This window comes from Gobio gobio, assembly GCF_949357685.1.
Source record: "Gobio gobio genome assembly, chromosome: 6".
Lineage (NCBI taxonomy): Eukaryota > Metazoa > Chordata > Actinopteri > Cypriniformes > Gobionidae > Gobio > Gobio gobio.
Genome location: NC_137102.1, coordinates 46629185 through 46645775, shown reverse-complemented (window position 1 = coordinate 46645775; position 16591 = coordinate 46629185). Strand labels below are relative to the sequence as shown.

The 16591-nt window shown below is 36.6% G+C and overlaps 1 protein-coding gene across 3 annotated transcripts; it reads left to right on the top strand.

The window, feature by feature from the left end:
- Positions 1-2863: 2863 nt before the first annotated feature.
- On the top strand, positions 2864-16468 carry crema (cAMP responsive element modulator a). 3 transcript variants are annotated; one of them, XM_079818926.1, is made up of 8 exons: positions 2864-2968; positions 4278-4377; positions 6804-6920; positions 7893-7969; positions 10790-10938; positions 11179-11367; positions 15839-15995; positions 16096-16468. In XM_079818926.1, exons 2-8 carry the CDS (start codon positions 4288-4290, stop codon positions 16238-16240), a joined length of 924 nt encoding a protein of 307 aa, XP_079675052.1. In that variant the 5' UTR covers positions 2864-2968; positions 4278-4287; the 3' UTR covers positions 16241-16468. The 3 variants fall into 3 exon arrangements, with proteins under 3 accessions (XP_079675052.1, XP_079675053.1, XP_079675054.1); XM_079818927.1 differs by lacking the exons at positions 2864-2968; positions 4278-4377; positions 6804-6920; ... (1 more) ...; positions 10790-10938; positions 11179-11367 and adding an exon at positions 13165-13310 and having other exon boundaries at positions 16096-16375; XM_079818928.1 differs by lacking the exons at positions 2864-2968; positions 4278-4377; positions 6804-6920; ... (1 more) ...; positions 10790-10938; positions 11179-11367 and adding an exon at positions 14384-14521 and having other exon boundaries at positions 16096-16447.
- The last annotated feature ends 123 nt before the right edge of the window (positions 16469-16591 follow it).

Sequence of the window (16591 nt, the reverse complement as noted above, 5' to 3'; positions counted from 1 at the left end):
AATGGCTGTTTCTGTTTTGAAATCCATAATGTTTCCATCATAAAAGTGCTCCACACGGCTCCGGGAGGTTAATAAAGGTATTCTGAAGCGAAGTGATGCGTTTGTGTAAGAAAATATCCATATTTAAAACTTTACAAACTGTAAACTTTAACTTCCTCTAACTATCCCTTTAAGTAGCAACATTGACTTGCGATCTGACTTCAAATTAGAGCCTTGTGAACAACATAAAGTCTTCAAGTCTGCATGGGGAAGTATGTTCTCCAAATATTGCAACATTATACTGAAACATAAATAATACTCAAGATCAAATGACCTTTGGAATCAAGTAAAAGCTCAAATACTGTCTTTTAGACGCTTGATGCTCAATGAACAAGAAAACCTCTCAAAATAATATAGTTATATTAAACTAATCTTCAGCATATAGGCAACTATTAACAGTGATTTAAGATTTCACTGCGATTTGTGACTAAATAAAACATAAGGGTTGACTTAGAATTGCCATTGAAATATCTTATGACAAAAAAAAATACTCAAGTATATCAGTATGCAGAAATAAAACGAAAAAACTCTGAAGGATTAGGTTATCAGTTTAATAATTAAAACATTAAAATGTAAATATGTAAATACATTTTTTTATTGATATTTATCTGTCCATTTAAAAAGTGATTTATTTACCGGTATTTATATTTTATGTCTGAATTTTTGTATTTATGTATTTATTAATTATGAATTATTTATGAATTAATTATTTTTAGTTTATGATTTATTTATTTGTATTTATTTAAAATTGTATTGATTAATTGTGTTGTTTCATATACATTTTAAAATATGAATTAAGTTTTTAATATGTTAAAAAAGTATTCATATTTTAAAATAGAAATTGCCAGTTGCTTTTCTTTATTAATTTGTCAGTTGAGTGCCATTGGACAGTTCACTTAATCAACTTTCAACACAATTTTAAGAGCAATCCCTCTCTAATATAAAATATGTCTATTACATTTTTCCATTTAAAAAGTGATGTATTTATTTATTTCCATATTTGTTTGTTTAAATTGAAATGTATAACTTATTGCTTCATTTTTATTTTTTGAATATCATTATTCTTCCATATATGCCAGTGTCAGCATGTGGACATTATAGCTTCCAGACATTGTGCATATATTTATGTATTTGTGTGTCACATTTACCTTTCTGCTTGTAGGGAAAAGCTGTACTAAAATAGAAACAGGGGGAACACAAACACACACCCAGGGCCTGATACAGATTAGTTCTACACACCCAGTTGAGTGAAGCTTTTGTGGAACAGCTGTAGGATTACGTACACATGCTTTGATCTATACGTAAGGCATAATGACCAGATGCTCTAGATCCATTACTGAAAAGCTCCAGTAGAGAACTGTTCTAGCGACCCTCGGCCATACAGAGTCAGTTCTGTGAGTCGCTGTCTGCGTGTCAAGAGCCATGAAGTTTTGTCTTTGTTGAATCCCAGTGGTGGATTCTACAGTGTGTCATCATTTATGGATGAGCATCTGCTTTTTGCTGACATGGTCAGTGGTCTCCTCCTGTTTTTCAGTTACCGGTGTGGTTTCCAGTCCAACAAATTTAGCAAATAGTTTCCAACAAATGCAATCAACACTTACTTGTGAGTTCTTTGCACAACATGTTACAATGTGACCTCAAAGTACCAATCGCTTGCAACAAACAACTAAAACTCTGTCAGAACTTTAACTCAAGGTGAATGATCAGACAACTTCTCTATCTATCTATCTATCTATCTATCTATCTATCTATCTATCTATCTATCTATCTATCTATCTATCTATCTATCTATCTATCTATCTATCTATCTATCTATCTATCTATCTATCTATCTATCTATCTATCTATCTATCTATCTATCTATCTATCTATCTATCTATCTATCTATCTATCTATCTATCTATCTATCTATCTATCTATCTATCTATCTATCTGTCTGTCTGTCTGTCTGTCTGTCTGTCTGTCTGTCTGTCTGTCTGTCTGTCTGTCTGTCTGTCTGTCTGTCTGTCTGTCTGTCTGTCTGTCTGTCTATCTATCTATCTATCTATCTGTTAATCTGTCTGTTTGTCTATCTGTTTGTCTGTCTGTCATCAAACTGTTAATCTATCTGTCTGTCTGTCTATTTATATATCTGTCTGTCTGTCTGTCTGTCTATCTATCATCTGTCTGTCTGTCTGTCTATTTATCTATCTGTCTGTCTGTCTGTCTGTCTATCTATCATCTGTATGTCTGTCTGTCTGTCTGTCTGTCTGTCTGTCTGTCTGTCTGTCTGTCTATCTATCGATCATGTCTGTCTGTCTGTCTGTCTGTCTATCTATCTAATGCTTATAATACAGTGTAATATTATACAGTATATCTGTATAATATTACATGAACTGAATATATGAATATAAATCAATATTATATGAACTGAAGAACTGAGAAATGATGTCGTTCTTCTATCGCAAGATGGCGCTGCTTCATCAAACTTCATTATTTATATTTTATTTAAATATATTTAAGATTATTTTTAATAACTGAAAAAGGATAGGGGCCTACATTCCATATTTTTTTGTGTGTTTTTATTTTTTTATTAGGGCCTATAAAGTTGTTTCTATGGATCTTTTTGGCAGGCTAAATCTGATCAGTCTGGAGCGCTTTTCGATATTCGAATTCGATACCATTTTATTATGAAATGTAAGTCTCAAATACTTTACTTTATTATGGAAATAAAATAATTTTAGCACAGTTTATGGCATTTGGTAAGTGACAGTGCCTCTCAGCGCTAGGCTCCGCCCAGCATGTGTTTGTGTGTGTGTTGTCGGGGCCTCCGGCTGCATAGTCCACATATCCCAGGCGCATCATCAGAGCTGACGTGGGCCCTACGTGTGCAGCGAGTCGGGCTTCCTCTTCACCCGTAACGAGTGACGAGACTCTACGTAAAACTCGGGTAAGTTATTGCTGGCATGTCGTCGATCTACCGCCAGAGAGGATATGGAGATGAGCGCAGCAAGACGAACACATAGCTGCTCTTAAATTAGTTTCTCAAATGTAATATGTTCACGAGACAAGTTGTCCAGACGCGGTTCCAAGTTTAACCAGCGCTAAACTGTTGTTGAAAAGAAAATAAACCTGCGAATAACGAAAAGCGCGCAGATGTTATATTCTGAATGTTTCAAACTTTTTACGATTAAACATAATAATATAAACTGCCAGAGCTAAAAGATCCCGAGTTAAGGTTGGCGATATAAAAAATTCATTGAGGCTGTGGAGAATGACGCAGCGCGATCCAGGAATGTACAGAAATATAGACAGCTTGCCTAAAGAACGTAAAAAGTTTGCAAGTTGCTTTACTGCTGTCCTGTTTTTATTTATGAGCCCATGAATGTTGCAATGTATGTCATATCCTTGTGCCACCGTTTGATGTTACATAAGCGCGAGCTGTTCAAAGTTTGCGCGCGTTTGTTCTGTCAGAAGAAAGTTAAGAGAGAACTGACATAATACAGCCTTAAACCAACATCGGAAAGAACAATCTCAGCATACTTAAGCAAACGAGTAAAATATCTTTCCTCATAAATTGTATGAGTCTGCTTATCTAGAATAGTTTAGAAGATGAAAAATGAGGAAGTGCACGCGGCCGTTACAGCGCGCTCTGGTTTTGTGTGCGTGCAATTTTTAATTACCCCATAATAAACCACTATTATATGTAATATAATAGTGGTTTATTATGGGATAATTAAAAATTCACAGACAGACAGACAGAATTAATTGATTCAAAAATCGAAAGAACTTGAAGGGAAAACCAATTCATTTCCACACAATACTGGAAGAGTTAAATAGCCTCTCCCAGTATTGTATGGAAATTAATTTGTTTCCCCTTCAAGTTCTTTTGATTTTTGAATTGTCTTAGAGTCCTAATTGGAGAGTCTTTTAGAGTCCTAAAAGATTAGGGAAACGTATGTTTTACCCTAATGCAGGTACTCTAGCTGAGACCCCTAAACTAGGCTAAAGTGGCCATTTACACTACGTCAGCAGATGAAAAAACCCACTGTGGAAAATAAAAAAACTGCTTCACAAGTTTCACAAATGCATGAAGATTTCAACACAATCCCCACAGTTTTATTGCATAACATGTTGGACCACTTGGTTGGCTGAAATGATGGATTATTGCATTAAATGCAACTTAGGCTGTTTAAAATCTTGTGACGTATGACTCCACAGAGCGCTGACTGTGCATTTCCTCTCTGCTCTGTTGCTAGGCCTATCGCCATGGAAACTGCAACCATAGTGCAACAGGAAGCCAGTGCAACTGAGAAAATAACAAGTGTTACACAGTCAGATTCTGACTCACTCACACAGGTACAGATATGACGCCTGTTTCATTTTGTATATGCAGATCGTGCCAAACTGAACACAAATACATTAATGTTTGAATAAACTAGGGAAAGTGAATGAATGAAGCATTTATATAGCACTTTATTATGTACTATTGTACACCCAAAGTGCTTTACAATCGTATCAGGGGTCTCTCCTCACCCACCACCAGCATTTTGAATAATGTTTCAAAATCTTATTTACAATTAAACAGACACTGACTGTAATACATAATTAGAAAAAATATCATATTCATATACCGTGGCATTTATGTGGACCTCCAAGTTACTTAGAACAATAACATGGTATTACCTTAAAAACATGGGATTATTATGATACAGTGTCCAAAAACATGGTTATATTATGGTACTTGATGTGTGTTGTCAGTATGGTACATTATGGTATACACTCACCTAAAGGATTATTAGGAACACCTGTTCAATTTCTCATTAATGCAATTATCTAATCAACCAATCACATGGCAGTTGCTTCAATGCATTTAGGGGTGTGGTCCTGGTCAAAACAATCTCCTGAACTCCAAACTGAATGTCAGAATGGGAAAGAAAGGTGATTTAAGCAATTTTGAGCGTGGCATGGTTGTTGGTGCCAGACGGGCCGGTCTGAGTATTTCACAATCTGCTCAGTTACTGGGATTTTCACGCACAGCCATTTCTAGGGTTTACAAAGAATGGTGTGAAAAGGGAAAAACATCCAGTATGCGGCAGTCCTGTGGGCGAAAATGCCTTGTTGATGCTAGAGGTCAGAGGAGAATGGGCCGACTGATTCAAGCTGATAGAAGAGCAACTTTGACTGAAATAACCACTTGTTACAACCGAGGTATGCAGCAAAGCATTTGTGAAGCCACAACACGCACAACCTTGAGGCGGATGGGCTACAACAGCAGAAGACCCCACCGGGTACCACTCATCTCCACTACAAATAGGAAAAAGAGGCTACAATTTGCACAAGCTCACCAAAATTGGACAGTTGAAGACTGGAAAAATGTTGCCTGGTCTGATGAGTCTCGATTTCTGTTGAGACATTCAGATGGTAGAGTCAGAATTTGACGTAAACAGAATGAGAACATGGATCCATCAGGCCTTGTTACCACTGTGCAGGCTGGTGGTGGTGGTGTAATGGTGTGGGGGATGTTTTCTTGGCACACTTAAGGCCCCTTAGTGCCAATTGGTCATCGTTTAAATGCCACGGCCTACCTGAGCGTTGTTTCTGACCATGTCCATCCCTTTATGACCACCATGTACCCATCCTCTGATGGCTACTTCCAGCAGGATAATGCACCATGTCACAAAGCTCGAATCATTTCAAATTGGTTTCTTGAACATGACAATGAGTTCACTGTACTAAAATGGCCCCCACAGTCACCAGATCTCAACCCAATAGAGCATCTTTGGGATGTGGTGGAACGGGAGCTTCGTGCCCTGGATGTGCATCCCACAAATCTCCATCAACTGCAAGATGCTCTCCTATCAATATGGGCCAACATTTCTAAAGAATGCTTTCAGCAGCTTGTTGAATCAATGCCACGTAGAATTAAGGCAGTTCTGAAGGCGAAAGGGGGTCAAACACAGTATTAGTATGAGGTTCCTAATAATCCTTTAGGTGAGTGTATTATGGTACTTGATGTGCAATATTTACAGACTAAATGTTAAAAAAAAGATATCGAACAAAACTGCAAAATGTGACTTTATTGTATTAAAAGATGTTGTTAAACAAGTGTTATTTAAGTATTATTCATATACTATCAAGTATTTATTAATATTTTAAATGAGCTTTTATATTTATATTTTGAGTTTGAGTAATTTTGTTAAATGCTTTTGCCATTTTTTTATATTTCTATTTATTTTTTGTTGCAATTTTAGTATTTCTACTTAAACCTATTTTATTTTAGTTAGTTGCTTACTGTATTTAAGTTAGTTGTTCGTTTTCTTTGAATTTGTCATCTAATATTTATATTTTATTTCATTTCAGCTTTATTTCATTTAATTTTGAAAAAGATTTTAGTTAAAGGGATAGTTCACCCAAAAATGAAAATTGTGTAATCATTTACTCACCCTCATGTTGTTCCAAACCTGTATGAGTTTCTTTGTTCTGTTGAACACAAAAGAAGACATTTTAAAGAATGTTGTAATCAAAAAGTCATTGACTTCCATAGTAGGAAAAAAATACTGTCTAAGGCAATGGATGCCGTCAACTGTTTGGTTACCAACATTCTTTAAAATATCTTCTTTTGTGTTCAACAGAACAAAGAAATTCATACAGGTTTGGAACAGCATGAGGGTAAGAAAATTATGACATAATGCTCATTTTTTGGTGAAATATCCCTTTAAAAATAACAACACTGGGTTAAACAGCCTCAGACATGTCTTAATCTCTCTGTCTGTCTCTCTCAGGTGAATGGGGGTGTAGCTGTTGTGTCATTACCTGATGGACAGACACTACATGTGCAGGGAGTCATTCAGACAACACAGCCCTCTGTTATACAGTCACCTCAGATACAAACTGTGCAGGTACACAAATACAGGTTTTTTTATGTATGTAATACATTTGTACGAGACTTGGGTAAATATAAGCCTTAGGAAAAGTTACCATCTATATAGTCCACACTTATTAAACCAAAACGTGTGCTGATCAGAGAGCCATTAAAGCACAATCCTGTTATTCATTGACCTGTTCCTTCACCTGGAGAGACTGACCAATCACATTGCAGGGATTTAGAGCTGTGGCCAATCGCTGGGCACGCTTACTCATCCTGGCATCAATGGGATGAAGGAGAAGCAGATTGACATAGTAACAAGAAGAGTGAGCGTAGCTGTATGGAGCAGTAATGAGATTTGAGTTGTGTGAGAGTCAATGCACCTGATCTTCTTGGTCGCGCACACACACACACACACACGGTTTCACTATCTTTGTGGGGACTCTCCATAGGATTAATGGTTTTATACTGTATACTGTACAAACTGTATATTCTATCCCCCTTACACTAACCCTACCCCTAAACCTACCCGTCACAGAAAACTTTCTGCATTTTTACATTTTCCAAAAAACACCATTTAGTATGTTTATTAATCAGTTTCCCTCATGAGGACCGCTGGCAATGACAATGTAAGATAAACCTGTACACACACACACACACACACACACAGCCCACGTCAAACAAAGCAAATCTGCTCAGGAGAAGATAAAAGGCTCATGATCAAGTGGCACACTTGTTATCTATTGGGACAAACTTATGTAATATACATATTTCATCAAGCACTAAAGATGGATTTTGAAAGAATATTTTAAAATTCAGCGAAGCCTTAAAATAACAAAAAAGCATTCTTTATATAGTCTGTATGAACGCTGAGCTAATACTAAAGATTTGGAACACCCAGAAATATAAGTAGTTATTCATTGAAATTTTCCCCTCCACATATGACTCTTTTAGAAGGCTTATTTGACATTAAGGCGTGTGTATATGTGTGTTTGTATGTTTTTAGGTAGCTGGTGGCCCGGGTACAGCGCCATCAGATTCTCAGAAGAGGAGGGAAATTCTATCCAGACGCCCATCTTATAGGTGAGATCAATTCTTTAACGACAACGGTGTTATTTTAGCATTAATTATAAACTATTACAGTATTTTTAATTAGTTTTTACTTTTCTAAGTTGAATTTTAGTTTGTTTTAGTAATGTTATGTGTGTAGTTTTTAAAAATATTTCTATATTTAATTAAATTGATTAATTTGATTATTCTAGTTTGAGTAATTTTAGTACTTTAACTTAAACATTAAGGGCCCTATCATACACCCGACGGAATGCAACGCAAGTGTTTTTTGCTAGTTTTAGCCCGACGCAGTTATCATTTTCACGTCCTGCGCCACGTTGTTTAAATAGCAAATGGACTCGTGCCTATCTGTTCGCCCATGGGTGTGCTGGTCTGAAAACGAGGTTTGTTCAGGTGCATTGTTGGCGCGTTGCAATTTTGAGGCAGCTAAAAACGACTGCGCCATTGACCGACACCGACCGACAAAAAACTGGTCTAAATTCAATAGCGCAGTATTTTTTGTGTTATTTTCTTGACGTGTTAGTAATATGCGCCTATAGACGGGTATCAGAGGCTGGTCCCGACAACGCGCATACACTCTGCTATTAGTATTACACACACAGGGACACAAACAAAAAAAAATAAAAGAATTGCTCTCTGGAGAGTAGTTCAGTCTTTCCGCTTGCAAATTCCGCAGTGTAAATAGTGACTCCGCCATTGTGCAAGTGCAACTGGCTTTTAAAGGGAATGGGAGATGACGCTCTGATTGGTTTATTGCACGTCATGCCCAAAACACACCCATGACTCATTAACCTCAAGATCTGGGACCATTTTTGGGATTTCCGCCTGGATTTGGCCTACCCAAATTGAAGAGCTTCCCATACACACATACAGTGGTCTAAGTTCAAAATGTTGGTGTCATTTTACAGGAAACCCTTTGAAGTTACATAAAACACTGCTAAAAGTGATAAACATGTAAGTATATGTTGTCTAAGCTGTAATAACCCCCCCAAAAAAGAGACACTTTTTGATTGTTTTTGGTATAAATTCAGTTTTGAAAGTGTGTAACTCAGGCCCTGTGTGCTCTAGCACCCTGCAGACAGTTTGGGCTGTTTCCACTAAATTCCAGAAAATAGTGGAAAAAAGAATTTTGTCTGTGTCGTGATGTATGCAAAATGGATTTGAATGAAGGGAGGACCCTTACCCTGCTACACCCCCCCCCACACACACACACTTTCAAAAATGAACTTATAACCAAAAAAAATTAAAAAGCGTCTATTTTTTGGGGGGTGGGTTATTATAGCTCAGACAACCTATACTTACATGTTTATCACTTTTAGCAGTGTTTTATGTAACTTCAAAGGGTTTCCTGTAAAATGACGCCAACATTTTGAACTTAGACCACTGTCTGTGTGTATGGGAAGCTTTTCAATTTGGGTAGGCCAAATCCAGGCGGAAATGGTAGCAAAGTAATTTAGTGTAAATACGTTACTTTGTACAGGGTCCGCAGATTTGAACCACGCTCTCAGATCGTTAAAATAGGGTCCAATATCTATCCAGAGGGCACAGGCTAACCGGTCCTTTACAAGAAATCTGCAAGCAATCACATCATTACCGCATGACACAAGCTGATTGGCCTCTGCAGCAAATGAGATTACTTGCTCAACATTTAAAGGTGAACTATGTAGGATTTTTGCAGTAAAATATCCAGAAACCACTAGGCCAGTGTTATATATTTTGTTCAGTTGAGTACTTAGAATATCCCAAATGTTTCTAACTATTTGTAAATCGTGAGAAATTGCTATTTTAACCAAGGAACCGGGACGTGTGAGCTATGCGTTTGAGGGAGTCGACTGTCGATTGCGTCATATCTGCGTCACCCTCGGTTTCCGGTTTTATTCAGTGAAACACTTTACTCTCACTGCAGTGTGAACAAGTGTCATAGCAGCCGCCGAGCGAACGTCATAACTTTCTTTTCAACACACTCAGATATATCTAATACGATAAACAGAGTTGCGTTACCTCATACTCATGATTGGAAAAGAGGAAGTGGCGCCGGCAACCGTGTCATAATAAAAGTCCCGCCGGCGATTATGCCATAATAACAGTCCCGCTCTTCAGTCGCTACTGCAGCCTTGCTCAGCTCCACAACACTCGGTCCTGCTCTGCTTCACTACAGTAATGTTAATAATCGCATACATGAACATGATTTCTGCCCGAGTCCTATCCTGACTGTTTTCCACCGGCTGTGAGGTGAAAGATTCCAAGATTCTGCGCTCAAACGTGGCGTCATCAAACTACGCCTTTGTTTTGAACAGGCGACCTCTAGTGGACGGAAAAGTTACATAGTGTAGCTTTAAATAGTCTGGTTCATTGTTAGCTGTAAGCTAGTCAATAACCGCAGCACATTATCAGAGTTCCTCTGAAACCCTCCACCTCCTCCATCTAGCCTGCCAAGACCAAATACATTAACATTGCCATATTCAACAACATGCCAAAACTATTCCGAGAGTTGCCATGATTGAATTTCAGTTAGCTACAAGGCAACATTTCTCATTTTTATTGATTTATTTTTGCTTTTTTAGGTTTAAGTGTTTTATTATTATATTTTTCAGCTTTATTTTAATTTCCGAAAGTTATTTTTAAAAGTATTAGTTAAGTAAAAACACTGGCAGCCAATCAGATATCTCATAACAAGACATCATTCATATCATCAACAACAAAATACTCCAAACCCAATACCCAGAAACCCACACACGATAATTCTTGTCTGAATTTATTTACATTTCGCGACAGATACTGATATCTACATTTTTAGATAACGATGTTTTTATTTACATATGTTTTGTTTAGGAAAATTCTTAATGAGTTGTCATCAGATGTATCTGCTGTGCCAAAGATCGAGGAAGAGGATAGAGTTGAGGAAGAAGCCCCGCCCACCTCTAGTGTTGCTACAGTGACGGCACCATCTTCAATCTACCAGACCAGCTCGGGGCAATACAGTACGTCTGAGTTCATTACTCATAATAAACTATTATCTCATAGTGTGGCATGACTCATTGTGAATTGAAGTTATTACCTTTAAAATGAAGGGTTTTGTTGTTCATCAGCCCTTTCTTACAAAGCAGCAACACATAAAAATTGCGCCAATGTTTCCCAAATTAATGAAACGCTTATCATTTGTTATAGCAGGTGTTTGGGAAATTGAAGATAAACTGTCTTATTGTTTTGTGTCTGTGCAGTTGCGTTCACTCAGGGCGGAGCGATACAGCTGGCCGGCCCTGGAGGAGAGGCCTTGCAAGGGGTTCAAGCTCTGACTCTTCCCAGCCCCGCCACACCCCAGCCTGGGGCCACTATCCTGCAGTACGGCCCCCAGTCTGGAGACCCTGGCCAACAGCTACTGCTAACCGCTGGACAGGTGCTCGTTCAGGGTAAGACTGGAACTTTTATGAAAAACCTTAAAAGCTTTACTCTCTCAACCACATCACTGTAAGAGTTTAAATGTCTTTTACAAAAAGTTATAATTGTTGTAATTTCAGCAGGGTGGAAACACAAAAGCAACAAAGTGTGTGTATGAGCTGTGTTAGCTGATAGCAGACCCTGATTGTGGACAGACACTGCACACATACAGCATTGTGGGAAACTAGTTAGACTTGTTTTATTATGTGCTGAAAAGTTCCACACTTTGCAGTAAAGGTTGTGCAGGAACTAATAAAAATACATAAAAACATTCCAGATAAGGGGGAAAATCTCTTTGATTTACAAAGATGTACATAATTACAAAATTGACTCACTATTGATTAGAAATCCAATTTTGAATTTGAAAATTACACCAAATAACAATTATAATAAAAGTACCCTGACACCCTGGTATATTTAATTTGATGTATTTGTGTTGAACATTGCAAAAATAATTTTCTTAAACAGTATTTTTGCTTGATTTCCAGTAAAATATCTACAAACATCCTACGTTGAGATAATAAAAATAGTTTTCAAAGAATATTTAAAATACTTAAGTTTATTGTTTTTAAGCATAAACCAAAATCCAAATATAAAATGTAGTGAGGTAATATAAAATAAAACTTAAAGAGTATATCATAAATCTTAAAAGAACATCCATATTAACCATATAAAAAGGACACAATATAATATTATATATATATATATATATATATATATATATATATATATATATATATATATATATATATATATATATATATATATATATATATATATATATATATATATATATATATATATTCTAAAAAAAATTTGCTTTTAAGGTTTAAATAATTTTACTACAAACAAAAAAATACTGATAAAGACAATATTTTTTTTGAATGGAGGGAGAATGGAGTGTTTAAATGTTCGTCTAACATGTTTTTTCCTCAAAGTGACTAGTATAATGTTTTTGTGTTCGTCAGTTTGAATAAAAGTAGCTAAACATAAATGTTTTATACTTTGCTCCTGGTAAAATTGTAATATTGAGAAAGGGCTGGAACATTTCAACTATTTCAGCTCTGAGCAGAGATCATGAGAATAGATACATTGTTTAAAATAATTTCAGACCTATTCAAGCCATTGTAATTCAGAGATATATCTAAAGATATTTATCTATGTAAACAGCGTAATATGACTACTGACGTTTGAGTCTCTATGTGTGTGTGTGTGTGTGTGTGTGTGTAGATGACCATTTCAGATGCCTGTGTAGTGTTATGAGGTGAATTGGGCACAGTATCCTTTTGTTTGTGCTGCGATGCTTTTGCGTCATCATGATCTAAAAATACATCCTCAATAACGTATCCCTCCTTTTCTTCTCTTCTTCCCTTCTCTTCTACCATGAACTTAAACATTTAAATTCCATGTAGTTGCATAGTCTTGTTAGAAATCAGTTTTAATGTTCCTCAGGCCATGACTTTAAGCTTAGATGTTTGATCACAAACCTAGTGTCTTCTTTCTCTCAATCTCTCTCTCACACACATACACACACATGGGGAGGGCATTCTCCAGAGAGAGTGTGTGTTATTTCCCTGTGAGACTGCCGTGATGTCATAGTGATGTCAATGCCCTTAATAGTAATCTGTAATCTGACTGAGAGAGGGAGGGAGACGTAGGCAGAGAGAGAGAGGGACGGAGGGAGGGAGGGAGGGAGGGAGGGAGAGGGAGGGTTAAAGGCAAAACATTAAGTGTCACAACTCAAACTAAGAGAGTCAGAAAGAGTCTATGAGAGAGAAACTCACTCAGTGAACCAGCTGGAAGGAAGAAAGTGCTTTAAGGGGAAATAAAGAGGAAACAGATAGTGCCCAAAAACAATCACAACTGGATTACTACAGCATAGAGATGGCAGTGACCGGGGAAGAGACCGAGTCAGGTGAGAGAGAGAGGTGTGTGTGTGTGTGTGTGTGTGTGTGTGTGTGTGTGTGTGTGTGTGTGTGTGTGTGTGTGTGTGTGTGTGTGTGTGTGTGTGTGTGTGTGTGTGTGTGTGTGTGTGTGTGTGTGTGTGTGTGTGTGTGTGTGTGTGTGTGTGTGTGTGTGTGTGTGTGTGTGTGTTTTATGAGAGAAAAGCCAGTGGTGCTAATGTATATTTGGTGAATGCATTTATGAAGTTCTGTATTTTGTCATTTGGTATATAAGCTAGTAGCAGCTAAAGATGAAATAGACATTAAGTGAATATCGATAGCTGAACTTTAATTTTGTTGATTTGTAGTTGCTTCTTAATAACTTTTTTGCCTTTTACTAGTCAATTTTAAATTATCATGTGGTGTAGTAAATTCATGTTTCTATATATTCCATGTAGTCTCAGTTAATATGAGTTTATATAATAATAATAATGATAATAATGTATGTAGAATAATAATATTAAATATAATTATAAGTCAAATTAAACAATAATTATGAAATGCTGTTTTTTAGATGGAGTAGTCTCTGCAGAAAACAATCTCAAAAGTATTTAATGTTGTAAATGTAAAAATAGATGAATAATAATAACATTTAATATAGTGAATATTACAATGAATGAGTCCTACAACTCTGATAAAGTTATATCATGTGCGAAAGTTTGTAAACAGACAGTGGGAGAATGACACTTGTTTTCGTGCTTCTTTTGCTTGTGTCCTTTTTTGTGGTTGAAACGTTCTTCTCAGTCGTAAACACACTCATTGACATGCTCCTGTTTTACGAAATCAGGCTGTGAAATCTGCCTGTCTATTCACACACATGAATCATTGAGAGAGAGGCAGACAAAAGCAGAGAGAGAGAGAGAGAGAGAGAATGAGGGGGGAGGGAGGGAGGGAGGGCCTTTCTGTTTGACGTCAGTCTGTTTCCTGGAAGCCGGCCGAAGCCGAGACGGAGAGAGAGGGAACGGGGCGGGGGTTTGGGCAACGACGCACACAGTGACATCAGCATTTTGTCACATTGTCTGATAACAAACGCACACACACATACATGCACGTTAAGTCGAAGCATATCCAGTTTGTTGAAGGACGTTTACTGCCGGGAACATTGGCTGATAGCTGCATTAAAACTGTCTGTACCGCACCAGTGACCTTATACTTATATTTGGGGGTTTGAATGTTACTTCAGGTATTTTGTATGTTGTTTGTGTGGGTGGATGTAAAGTTGTTTATATAACTGCTCGGTCGTTGTATTTGTTTTGGATTAATTAGATAAACTAATGTCCAATTAGACTTGCTCTTTTAAGCCTGGTTACAATAGAAGTCACAGCTGATTGGTTAGATCTAGTTTTAGGTGCCTCTTTATTGGTTAGAAGAATTATGTCTGACCTTTGGCTAAGTGTCAAAAACTTTCTTTTGCACCAAACAGAATTACAAAAATAATGCTTATTATTATATCCTATTTTCTCATGATGAGAACTTATTTTATGGGTTCTGTTTGCTTCCATATGTTTGGACATTGTTATTAATAATGATGAAAAATAATAAATTATACACTTCATTTTGAATGTACTTTTTTTGGTCTTAGCTCAAGCATATATATATGAAATTACATATATATTAATATATATATGAATCATTAAATTACATTAAACTGACTTAAAAATGGGTTGAATCTTGCGTAATATAATTCTTTTTATATTAGTTGAAAATTGCTTGACTTATTTTGATGAGTTATAACTTTTTGATCATAATTTTTACAGTATATGTGTATTTAGTTTTAAGACACAGATAAAACATTTTTCAGATGAAATCAACTAGAATTGTAAAAATAATAAATAATTATTATTTTATCCTGTTTTCTCAAGTTAACAACTTTATGTTTGCTTCCATATGCTTGGAAATAATAATAACAACAATAATAATAAATAAAATTAATAATAATTGTTGTTGTTGAGTATAATTATTGTCAATAATAATAACAACTCATATGGACCGATACACTTAATTATATAGTACATTTAACTGATTTATTCACTTATACAGTTAACTTGGAATTATGCACATAGATATATAACCTTTTAAACCTTTTGCAGATGAAACCATAACTAGAATGGCAAAAATAATGATTATTGTCATTTTTCATTAATGAGTTTTCAGATTCAGATTAAACCATAAAATGATTGTATGTTGCATCACTGACTATACCAATTATCGGTAACATTTTACAATGTTGTTGTAAATGCTAACATAAACTAACCATGAACAATCATTTTTACAGCAATTTTATTTATAGTTTAACTTATAAATATACTATTGTGCATTTTAGTTTCTAATGAATTCATGTTAACATGAACATTAACCATGATGTAAATTGTTCACTGCTAGTTAATGTCAGCTGTTGTGTAACTCATTTCTGTATACAAATGTATACAGCCAAACTTTAAAATGTTACCCTTTCATCTGTCAAATTATGTAACGCATTTTGGTGTATTTGTGCATGTAGCTGCCACAGGAGACATGCCAGCATATCAGATCCGCTCCCCGTCGTCCGGGCTACCACCAGGCATCGTTATGGCAGCGTCGCCGGGGGCGATGCACAGCCCACAGCCAAATGCAGAGGAGGCCACACGCAAGAGGGAAGTCCGCCTGATGAAGAACAGGTACCCACACACCTGAGTCTCAATGATTCATTTGTGCAGGTGCTTGAACTCGTGTATTGATGCACGTGCTCGTGTTTGACCTTTTATTTGCGTGTTGTAGGGAGGCGGCGCGCGAGTGTCGCAGAAAGAAGAAAGAATATGTCAAGTGTTTGGAGAACCGCGTCGCTGTGCTGGAAAACCAGAACAAGACTCTCATAGAGGAGCTCAAAGCTCTCAAAGACATCTACTGCCACAAGCCAGAATAACCCTCACAAACACTGCGCAAGGACTGTGTGATACACAAACTACCTGTCTCTTCTCTTCTTCTGTCGCATCGCCTGGATTTGATCGTTTTTGCTCGTTTGTTTGGCCAAATGTTTTTATAAGAAGTTGCTTGCGTTGCTTTGAGGATGCTGAGGTCTACCACTCCCTGCATTTTGTCCTCACACACACACATACTTTTTAAGATTGGCGTATATTATTGCTGTTCTGTTAAACAAAAAAAAACTGGAACTCTTCATTGACATGTGTGGAAAAATGTATGTGCTTTACTTTAAGTTGAAATCAGAAAAAGTAGATAGTGTAAGCAGCCGTGTTAAAGGGACAGTTCACCCAAA

Coding starts and splice junctions, on each gene's coding strand:
- crema (XM_079818926.1), top strand. CDS start 4,288: ATGGAAACTGCAACCATAGTGCAACAGGAAGCCAGTGCAACTGAGAAA. Junction 4,378..6,803: donor ATTCTGACTCACTCACACAG/GTACAGATATGA, acceptor TGTCTCTCTCAG/GTGAATGGGGGTGTAGCTGT. Junction 11,368..15,838: donor TGGACAGGTGCTCGTTCAGG/GTAAGACTGGAA, acceptor TTGTGCATGTAG/CTGCCACAGGAGACATGCCA.